At 44.8% G+C, this 11,142-nt stretch overlaps 2 protein-coding genes across 3 annotated transcripts; one reads left to right on the plus strand and one right to left on the minus strand.

Annotated features, from left to right (window-relative positions):
* Positions 1-1,950: 1,950 nt before the first annotated feature.
* LOC133909516 (geranylgeranyl diphosphate reductase, chloroplastic-like) lies at positions 1,951-3,626 on the plus strand. The gene has a single exon (XM_062351979.1). The coding sequence runs from the start codon at positions 2,073-2,075 to the stop codon at positions 3,429-3,431; it is 1,359 nt and encodes a 452-aa protein (XP_062207963.1). The 5' UTR covers positions 1,951-2,072; the 3' UTR covers positions 3,432-3,626.
* A 1,505-nt stretch (positions 3,627-5,131) lies between these two features.
* Positions 5,132-9,186, minus strand: LOC133909522 (ADP-ribosylation factor 2-like). Of its 2 annotated transcripts, none has more exons than XM_062351999.1 (7): positions 9,043-9,186; positions 8,219-8,376; positions 7,404-7,474; positions 7,108-7,227; positions 6,154-6,272; positions 5,620-5,701; positions 5,132-5,486 (listed from the first exon to the last, which is right to left on the minus strand). In XM_062351999.1, the coding sequence occupies exons 2-7, from the start codon at positions 8,364-8,366 to the stop codon at positions 5,481-5,483; spliced, it is 546 nt and encodes a 181-aa protein (XP_062207983.1). In that variant the 5' UTR covers positions 8,367-8,376; positions 9,043-9,186; the 3' UTR covers positions 5,132-5,480. The 2 variants fall into 2 exon arrangements, with proteins under 2 accessions (XP_062207983.1, XP_062207974.1); XM_062351990.1 differs by having other exon boundaries at positions 9,039-9,110.
* Between the last annotated feature and the right edge of the window lie 1,956 nt (positions 9,187-11,142).

An 11,142-nucleotide genomic window follows, 5' to 3' on the forward strand; every position in this document is an offset into this window, starting at 1 on the left:
ATCCACCACCTCCCCACCTTAGTGAGCCCAACTGCAATTTGGGTCGGCAGGAGATCAGGCGGCGGGAGCTCGAATCGGCATGAAGAGGGAGAGAGCAGGGAGAGAGCAAAAGGAGAGAGAAAACGAAACGTTATGTGTTGTAACGACAATGATAAGTATGTATAAGAATCTATAATCTACAATCCACAATACAGAAACAGACTATCTCTAGATTATAAATTATAACATAATCTACTTCCAGATTGTGTAATCTAGATCGTAGAATCAACCTATTTATTTTCGATTTCAATTTTAAAATCAGAATCTTGAAATCATAATAAAAAAACAAACATGTCCTTAAGTGCATGATCCATTGAAAATCCGTGCTTCTAAGCATAATTATCACAAGAATTATAAGCTGTGACCCGGCCTGAATTAATAAAACCAAGGCCAGTCCCACCTCCATCACCTTCTAGTCCGTCTGCCAGTCCTTCAACCAGTTAGAAACTAAAGAGATCAATGTTGGTTACTTGTCTATTGAGAATAGATATGCATTAAAAAAAAGATATCTTCCGAATGGCATCCATTTACTGTGTGTATGTATTCATGCTCAACCGATTCATTCTCTATAATCTATTGTCTGTGTTACAATTTACTTGCAACACAACCAGTCATGATAACAGCCGGCCACTTTCACCCCTTCTAGCCCCCCTGCACTTTACATGGTAAAATCAATCAACCGCAAGAACCTACGCCATTGGATCAAGATCACAGCAACACAAGAAATTGAATACCTTGCAAGAGATTGTCAATTTTCTGTTCACCGGATCCGGACCGTCCATATATTATCAAGTGGCTCAGATTGCATCAGCTGCATGCACGCTCGATTGCAGTCAGTAGTACTTGTTAGCCATCTAGATTTTTTTTTTCCAGGTGACATTAGGGTTGCCCTAATAACTTTGCACCTGGGTTAGCGTTTCATTATTTAAACCCAACAGTGTACATCGACTGATGTGGACAAACAAAGTGGCGCGTATTATATTCTCATCCACCTCACCACCTGTCTACACTCTCATTCCACACCGATAACTTCAAGCAACTTCCCACTTCAGGGAATGAATAAGTTGAAATGAAAAATTATTGGAAAAAAAAGTTGAAGATAGGTTTCATTTCAATGACAAAATAAATGTTGTGCAACGGTAAATAAATCTTTCTATTTCATTCTATGATTTATGAAACTGGACCGCTCAACAAATTAAGATTTTTTAGTTATCACCGACGTCAAAGATACGAATAAGAAGAAAGGCCATAGGAGTAGCTAGGTGAACAGTAGCAAGGATTAAAGTGGGCATCGGTCTCCCTTCTTTTCATACCATTATGTAGCTACACACTAGGCTAAAAAATCAGTCCTTTTGAAACCATCGATTTTAAATTTAAATTTAAAATGAAAGCCTATTAAGTTAATGTGTCATGCTCCACTATAATGTTAGCAGGGGTAAGGCTAGGCTGGCAAGAACACTCAAGGCTCGTGAGTTGTTTGGGCTCAACTCACAAGTTAGTGAGCTGAGCTTAGCTAGAATATTTGCCGTGTTAGTTTATCGATCAGAGCCACAATTCTTGAACGAGCTCGTGCGAACTAAACCGAGCCTATTGACAAAGCTACAGAAAGCGCTCAAGGCTCCAATAACAAATCAACAAGTGAGCCGAAACCGGGCTTTCTACTCTCTTTGTGATGAGCTTCTCGGAGCCGGCTTTTCTGGTCGAGGGCGACAAAGATTTTGTTTGACAAAGCTTCGGTTTCTAATTTTATTTTTAATTTGATGTTTATAAATTAATATAAAATAATTTAAATATCTATTTTCAATCTAAATATAAATAAGATGATTTATTTAAACACCTTCAATGTATTTAAGTTTGAGCTCTATAAATACTCTGCTCTAAGTATTGTTAGAGCTAGAGCACTATCCTAATATTTCAAAATTTAAAATTCCACTGGGCCAGCTCCTCCCGAGCACCGACAGCGTCGCTGCAGCTCCACGCTACAGCCCACCCAAACAGATCCGTGGACGCGATTCGCCCAAACCACGGCAACCATGGCCGCCGCCGCCGCCGCCTGCTACTCCCCAGCGCGCATCGCCATATCCTGCTCCAGCTCCTCATCCTCCGCCGCCTCCATGCCGGGACGCCCGTTGCGCGTGGCCGTGGTGGGCGGCGGCCCCGCGGGCGCGTCGGCGGCCGAGGCGCTGGCCTTGGCCGGGGCGCGGGCGTTCCTCCTCGAACGGAACCCCGCGGGCGCCAAGCCCTGCGGCGGCGCCATCCCGCTGTGCATGCTCGACGAGTTCGCCATCCCGCGGGACCTCGTCGACCGACGCGTCACACGCATGCGCATCCTCTCCCCCTCCAACCTCGCCACCGACTTCTCCCGCGCGTTGCCTCCGGGGGCCCACATCCCCATGCTCCGCCGGGAGGTGCTCGACTCCTTCCTCCGCCGCCGCGCCGCGGACGCCGGCGCCGCGCTCGTCCCGGGCCTCGTCACCTCGCTCTCGCTCCCCACAGGGCCCTCCGACCCCTACCTCGTGCACTACATCTCGTCCTCGTCGTCGGAGGGGACGGGCCGGGGCGTGCTCGAGGTCGACGCGGTCGTCGGCGCGGACGGCGCCAACAGCCGCGTGGCGCGCGAGGTCGGGGCCGGGGACTACACGACGGCCATCGCGTTCCAGGAGCGCATCCGACTCCCCGAGGCCGCCATGGCGTACTACGACGACCTCGCCGAGATGTACCTTGGCGGGGACGTGTCACCGGACTTCTATGGCTGGGTGTTCCCCAAGTGCGACCACGTCGCCGTCGGCACGGGTACCGTTGCCGCCAAGCCGGAGATCAAGCGCTTCCAGTCCGGCATCCGCGCTCGCGCGGGCGCCAAGATCGCCGGCGGACGCGTGGTCAAGGTGGAAGCACACCCGATCCCTGAGCACCCGCGCCCGCGCCGCGTCGTCGGGCGCGTCGCGCTGGTCGGTGACGCCGCGGGGTACGTCACGCGGTGCTCCGGCGAGGGCATCTACTTCGCGGCCAAGTCCGGCCGGCTGTGCGGGCAGGCCATGGCCGAGGAGTGGGCGCGCACGGGCGCCGTGACGGAGGCCGGGCTGAGGCAAGGCTACCTGCGGCGATGGGACGACGAGTTCCTGCTCATGTTCCGGTTCCTGGACCTGCTGCAGCGCGTGTTCTACGTGGGGAACGCCGGGCGCGAGGCGCTGGTGGAGATGTGCGCCGACGAGTACGTGCAGCGGCGTTCGTTCGAGAGCTACCTGTACAAGCAGATGGTGCCGGGCGATCCGCGGGGCGACCTCCGGCTGCTGTGGCGCACCGTGGCAAGCATGGTGCGCTGCGGCGTCCTCGGCAGGGAGGTGGAGCGGTTGCGCCGGCTCGAGCTGCAAGCGAGAGAGCTGCGCGTCTAGCACTGTGCTGTCGCACTGCGCACTGCTGCTGTACTGAATAATGTTGTTCTCCTTGAGCTGTAAAATCATTCCTGCATTTGCCACATGCAAAATGCTACATTTGATTCGTATGCTAAGGACATTGTATTGCCGAACTCGTCTAAGGTAAGATATGGTAATCTTGCCACAGCCAGCAGGTGTGGCAAGATGTGCTAATGCTGTTGCTCCGATTGGTATTGCCATGGCCTTTTAAACAAAATTTTACCTTTTTTTAGTTATTAAGCATGTCGATTCCGATTGGTATTGCCATGGCCTTTTAAACAAAATTTTACTTTTTTTAGCTATAACAGGTTCTTTTTGGTGGCCATAACTAGATCCCACGACATAGCCGAAAGCATGTTTGGAATTTCATTAAAAAAAAAATAACAACATCAAGCACCGGGGAAAATTCCAGCTTTCTACATGCGACTTAAACTAGCACACAGTCAGATTTGATCTCAAAAACCAGAAAAGTACCACTACCGAAGTGCATCTCAAGTGAATTCCTTCCAGTTTTAGGAGCAATATCAATGACCCATTGGTGCGGATCTCCCTACCAATACATGTTGTTTCTCCAATTATTATGAATGCTTTTAGTACATCTGAACGACATAAACTTACAAGAGCTAAAACAATCTCTGATGTATACAAAGTACCGATGACGCAAACGCGTCCATAAGAGCATCTCCAACCGAGCCCTTTTCTCACCCCCTATCCTATATTTGAGAAAAAAACGATGAAAAACGGTCTCCAACTGACCCCCTATCCGACCTCCTTTATTTGAGGAACCCTCAAATTTCATCCCTCACCCCCTACATCTAGGGACTCCTCATCCAACCCCTCATTTGGGAGAGAGGGGAGAGAGAGGGAGAGAGGGGAGAGAGAGGGGGAGAGAGAGGAGAGAGAGTTATCAAATATTAATAAAATAGAGGTGATTCGAATATAGGGGGTCAAATATGAGGGGTCGGTTGGAACGTGTTGAGAAATAGGGGATGAAATCTGGATGAGGAGTCCCTAAATAAAAGGAATAGAAGGTCAAATATGAGTAGTCAGTTAGAGATGCTCTAAGTACTTTAAAGTGTGATCTTGATGGGAATAGTATGCTACACAATAAATATAATTTTCTTGCTCTTATAATTATTAGAGGTTGAGAAACAAGACATGAAGCTTACTGATTTGAAGCTGTGTTTAATGACACAAGTATTTGAAGACGGAATCATGAGACCGGTTCCAGCAAGGGAAGAACAAGAGGATCAAATCTGCTTCCCAATAAAACAAACGCGCATGATTTGAATAATTCTACAAAGAGTTATGCTGATTTGAATAGAAAGTGCATGGTATCCAGAGGACGCGCGATAATTCCTTACAAGATGAGTCCGTAGGTTACAATACATACAAGGAATATATCCAGATGTGCCAAGTCTTTCCAAGGGTGTAGGAAACCTGGCTACCACATTCTCCACGGATTCAAGTCAACTCAAATTAAAAAATTGAAGATAAGAAGATTTCAAGTCGAGTCAGATTCAACTTAGCCAGACCAACAGACCCACAATAAAAAGATCATCTCCTAAGTCAGATGACTGTTTGGGGGTGTATAAGTACTTATTGGAAAGTTTATTTTGTAGACCTTCCAATACATCCGGCTCCATTGACAAATTCTTTCCTTGCGAGCCAATCAGTCATAAAAACAATATGTTGGTAGTAGCTTAGATTTTCTGTTTTGTTTCATATTCGAGTCCAAGTCGGTCCTAACTCACGTACATGACCTTTCGGGTTAGATCACGTTTATTCTTTAGAAAACTCACAACAAATACTCTTATTCTCACCAAGGTTCAGCCTCTTGCAAACCGAAAACTAGACAGAAAATTAGGAGCTCTCTGAAAGCCTAGCAAAAAAATAAAAAATAAAAAATACAATACTTAACAAACACTCCAATGAAATAATAAAGTCTGAAGGTCAAAATGACCCTTGGCTCCATTTCTGCGGAAAATGCAATTGTCATGTACTTCATGGAACCGCAGACGAGTCCGATCAGGTCTGCGATCATTGAGAAAAAGGATATTTCAGTGAACCACATGACATTGTCAATGCTACTCCACAATGAGGTCTTGTTTGTTTCAAGATGGTTTGGTAAATAAGTGAGGTAACGGCACACGGAAGAAACAGGTACCTTGTTTGCAATGTTGTTGGAGAGCCAGTCAAGACCCTCGTACAAACCTTCTCCTGTTGTAGCACAAGTGCTCTGGATATACCTACAGGTGACAGTGAAGTAAAGCAGGTTAGGCAATTCCACGGATCATTTAATGTAATAGATGAACACAAAGAAATTCATATGACATTCGAGGGCAAATCAATCACTACTAAGCTTTGAAGATATAAGATAGTTTTCACTGCAAACAAGTAAATATATTAGAAAAACTTGGTCTACAAGGGATATGCTCCATAAGATGATAGGGTACACAATTGTTCACATCTGGTGAATTAGACATGGGATCAAATATATTTACTTAAATACAAGAATATTTGGAGAATGAGCATACCAAGAGTTGTGTAGAAATTGACAAGTTATGATGAAAGAGACAGAAAATAAAATGGACAACGAAACTGTAAAAACGTTAAATTTAGTATGAAAATAAAAAATGGTTGGCAGGACAAATGGGTTGTGTAACTGTGACAAGTGACAAAAATATAAACAATATCTTACCAGTGGCGTTGGCGCAGGGAATGGAGACCAAGCTTATCGGTGATTTCAGCAGCATTCATTGCATTGGGCAGATCTTGTTTGTTAGCAAAAACGAGTAAGACCGCATCCCTCAACTCATCCTGCCAATGCCATGCGGATGAACGCTCAAAACTTATCCCAATAAGGTAACTATTCTAAAAGATTGTTATATGCATGCTAACATAGTCCAAATGTAACTGAAAGCGAAATGTGCGCACCTAGAAGGGCATTCAAGTCCCGGAACGAGTACTCTTAAATGTAGTAGCATACAAACTCCCTAACCATATAGAACTCATTTTTCAACAGGTTGTATAGGCAATACTTAGTTTCAAAAAACAAATCTCAGGAGTGAATTTGTTAGCTTCATATATACCACTCTTACAGCTAGTTATGTCAGATGGAATGATGTCGAATAATTTTCATGGCTATGCCTTCGGCTCTAACAACTCAGGACAAATCCAACATCTAGAGATGTCAGATGTATAGACATTTGTTCAATATCTATACTGGTCTGTTAATCAGTTGTATTGCAAACTTAAGAAGTTAACCAGTTGATTATGACGAACTTCGAACAAATCTTAATTCAGCGGTAATCAGCACAAAATCAAAATGCTTATTGTTTCCCATCAGTCATTGAGTAACTTCAGTACTACGCTGTCGTACTGATGTCATGCTTTATCACCTTAATTCTTGAGAGGATATCTGCTTAAATTTAAGCCATTATGCAACTTTTGGGCATGTAGAAGTCACTGATGATGCATATTGCAGCTCTAGAAGCAGTTTATAAATCAAGGCTACATTCTGATCAAAGCTAGAGAACACTCCAAAATAAAATCCCATAGCCATAGTACACGTGAATTTGATATGAATGCACATGATAGACCATGTAACAGATAAAACAAGAAACATATACACGATCTTTCAATTAGAATTTACCTCATTCAGCATCCTGTGGAGCTCATCCCTTGCCTCAACAACACGATCTCTGTCATTGCTATCAACAACAAAGATAAGGCCTTGAGTGTTCTGGAAATAGTGCCTCCACAGTGGTCTGATCTGTAGTTTCAACAATAGAATGCTATGAGAGTTAATGGTATCTCAAACCCTGAGCATAATTAGATGGATCCCCAGATGTATTTAACAATATTTCTAATACACTACAACGATAACAACTAGTGCATTGATGTCGCTTCAGTAAAGGGAAGAGAAGCTTTGTCTGATAAAGCATGTACCTTGTCCTGACCCCCGACATCCCAAACAGTGAAGCTAATGTTCTTGTATTCAACAGTCTCCACATTAAACCCTTCACATCAGGGGAAAAATGGCAAAATATTCATTAATGTTGCTCACTAGGTATTACTGAAAATACACATGCATCAGATCATCTTTCCAACATTAACAGGTCAAGCCAAAGAAACAAAGAAGACAGGTACAGGAATGTCATAGTCTAATTAATTTTTCCAACATCAATATGTTGCACCAGAGCTATAAGAAGGATATGAAACAAAAAACCATCTAACTACATCTCTGAGCCAAGAAGTAAAAGCATGCAGTAATAAAACAAGTCAGACAAAACATAGCTGCGGTAACACAAGCATATGGACAAATGAGTAGTAAGTGGTATGGATCAGATGATAGGTGTTAAGCAAACAACAAGCATGTGCCAAACAACAGGAATAAAAAAGGTGTACATTATGATTTATTTAGCTGTAGTGATGTATAGCACTGTTTGTCCCATGGCATTGCCCCTTGACAAGCATACCCTGGATGTCCAACTCTAATTTACATTATTTTAATTCAAAGAACCTTCACAGACCACTGTGATAGCTCACAAGCATACCTAGGATGGTCACACTCTGTATTTACATTATTCCATTTGTCATGTCCCTTGTTTCTTTATAAAAAAAAGGAAATCCCACTTATCTTGAAATGATCCAACCTATTAAGCATTGTTTATGATGTTACTACGTGGGGATAAAGCTTTATATGCATTCTCAGTATATACATGAATGATCCACCTAAGACAAAGTAGAGAATAGGTTCTCACCGATTGTGGGGATGGTGGTGACGATCTCTCCGAGCTTGAGCTTGTAGAGGATGGTGGTCTTACCAGCAGCATCGAGACCGACCATGAGGATCCTCATCTCCTTCTTGGAGAAGAGGCGGCTGAAGAGCTTCGTGAAGGTGAGCCCCATGTTGCCGCAACTGCGAAAGCCATTAACCAACGATAATCACCGTATGGGCGAAATCAATCAAGAGTGAATCAGCACAGAAGGATGCCAGATCAAAGCATTGTGCTCTAAACCAAATGGGTTGCGCATAAAATTTGCCTCAATAGCAATTCTGTCAAGCGAAAGAGAACCTGTGCAAATAATGAAGGATGAATGGTATCAACAGATCACGAGCAATGTGATCGCCTCAGCCAATTCCAGGAACAGATCACTTACCAAAAGATCACCAACGACTCCACACCGCGCCAAGCCAACAACATTCGCAAACCTATACCACTCTGATAGATCTATACGACAGACCATAATGCCACGCCATTTCTTGAAAGAAAAAAAGGACAACGGATCAAACCGACGTTGCAACTCGGAACAACAGAGCACTAGAGCAGTAGAGCACACGGAACCACCGCGCTGAGATCCGGTGGCCATGAACAGAGACAGGGACCAGCGCAACCAAGGCCACATCAAACGCACCCCGCTACATGCTCGCAACAGGCAAAAGATCCCAGATCTGCACCTCCATTCTATAACATATCCGAAACCAGCGAAAGATCGCGACACGATCTTCCGCATTACCTCCTACAAACCAAAATCGCAACGAGATCAGGGGAGGGAAGAGATAAGGGGATCTCTGCGTACCAACCTTCTTGGAGATCTCGGGCGCGCGCGTTCTCTCTCTCTCCTCGGCTCGGGGCGAAGAAAAAGAGACGAGTGGTTGATGCGGCGGGGCCTCCGAGCTTCAAGAGGTGGGGGAGAGGTCGGGGTCGATGGTGCCTAGCTGGACCCGGTCTACAGATCCTGTGGAACTGTTTTGCTTCTGGGTAAACTAAGGTGCACATGGGACGAGTGCAGGGTGGGTGGTCGTGGCGCTTTCCTCGTTTTGAAGCTCCAAACGTGCAACCGACGCATTCGAGAACTCTTCTCAGAAAAGAAAGTCGTATGATATGAAAAATTAAAAATAAATTGATGATTTATCATTCAAATGATTTATCTTTTAATTATAACATTATTTATGTCAATGAAATATAAGACCATCTAAATCAATGACTCTAAATCAGAGTGATAAGCAGACACACGTATAAAGAAGCTAAAAAGGAATGCAGAGCTTGTGAATTTTTTTGGAAAACACAGTTTCTCTGTATGTCCTAAAAAACCTGTACGTGCATTAAGAGACAAACATGCTGTAAAACACTTCTTCTTTGTAAACCTTTATATAAAATCCATCCCTCTTTTGCAGTAATACTTGGAATAAATCTAGTTTTGGTTCATCAACTATTGCGTTTATCCGATGTTGACAATTAACTATAAAACTGAGTAACTCTTATCCCCAACTGTCAAAACCATCTCAATTTCTACCTCAAACTCGTCAAAAACTATTTTTGGACGACATGACAGTAGTTTTTGAATCCACATTGGCACATTTCTCCAAGTTGATGATTTTTTTCCAACTAGGTCATGACGTGGCTAAAACCCACTGTCATTCTCTCTTCTTTCCTTCCTTTCTTCCTCCTCATGTTCAACCTCTGTCTCTTCAAGCTCTCTCTCCCTGAAACTTGTGCTAGATAGATCCGACAAGGAATTGTTGAATCAAGTTCAAGAACCCGCGACAGTTAGCTTGGACTCAACTCAGCTAGCGAAGGGACGCTAGAATCAAGCTCCCTACCATCAAGCTTGAGGTCCCCTCTACCTAGATGAAGGTTACAACATCGAGCTCTAGGTCCGATCGCCCAGATGGAGTTCCCGTGTGAGCTTGAGGTCCTCGCTGCTTAGATCAAGTTTCTCGCGTTGAGCTCGAGTTCCCCACCGCCAAAAATGAGTTTTTGGCCTTGCGCCACGCCATCCTCGAGGAACCTGTCAGCACCGGACGAGGCAAATCTAGCTAATGGCGGTGTTACAACATCGACGAAGTGGATCCCACCATGGCCGCCGCCCCATGGTGATGGAATCTCCTTGATGGCAACACCCACCACCCCCTGTCGTGTGATGAGTTGGAGGTCGTTAGCAGCGGTTGTCTTCTAGCTGGCATGGCTCCGCACATAGAGGCAATAGGAGGTTAGACGTAGCTTTCTCAAGTCGGTGCTACAGTGCTCACAACTCGGACCCCAACCGATCGAGTTTGAGCTCGTGAAGTCCTCAACATGGTGCACGATGCAAAAGCTGAAGGGCAGGCTGTGCAATGGATGACTATTGTGGCTCTCAATCGACCATGGAGATAACGAAGGCGGCGTCGTGGAACTTGAGGCTAACATGTCTACACCAGTGCAAGACATGTTGATGGAGAGTGGTGTAGGCGATGGCGACGGTTTGATCTCGTTGGTGGAGAGCGGCGGCGACAGTGGCTTGATCTGCTTCATCGACTACAGGGAGAGGAGGGAGGCAAGAGGAGAGACAAAGGGGAGGATGAAGAAGAGAGGATTGGGTCTGACAGGTGGGACACATCATTTATTTCAATTTATTTTTCTTTTGTTGAGTAGGCTAACATGTCAATAGAAAACATGTGATGTGGCTACTAACATGACGAAAATAGCCACCACGTCACCCAAATACCTCCTCAAACAGGCTCAAGGTAGAAATTGAACCGGTTTTGACAGTTAGAGGTGAGAGTTATCTGGTTTTGTAGTTGAGGGTAAAAATCGGACAAACGAAATAGTTGAGAGACCAAAACTAGACTTATTTTGCTACACTTTGTATGGAGCACATGTACCATTGCTTGGTGATGACACGAACCATTTACCACAACCAT

This window comes from Phragmites australis, chromosome 1, assembly GCF_958298935.1.
Source record: "Phragmites australis chromosome 1, lpPhrAust1.1, whole genome shotgun sequence".
Taxonomy (NCBI): Eukaryota; Viridiplantae; Streptophyta; class Magnoliopsida; order Poales; family Poaceae; genus Phragmites; species Phragmites australis.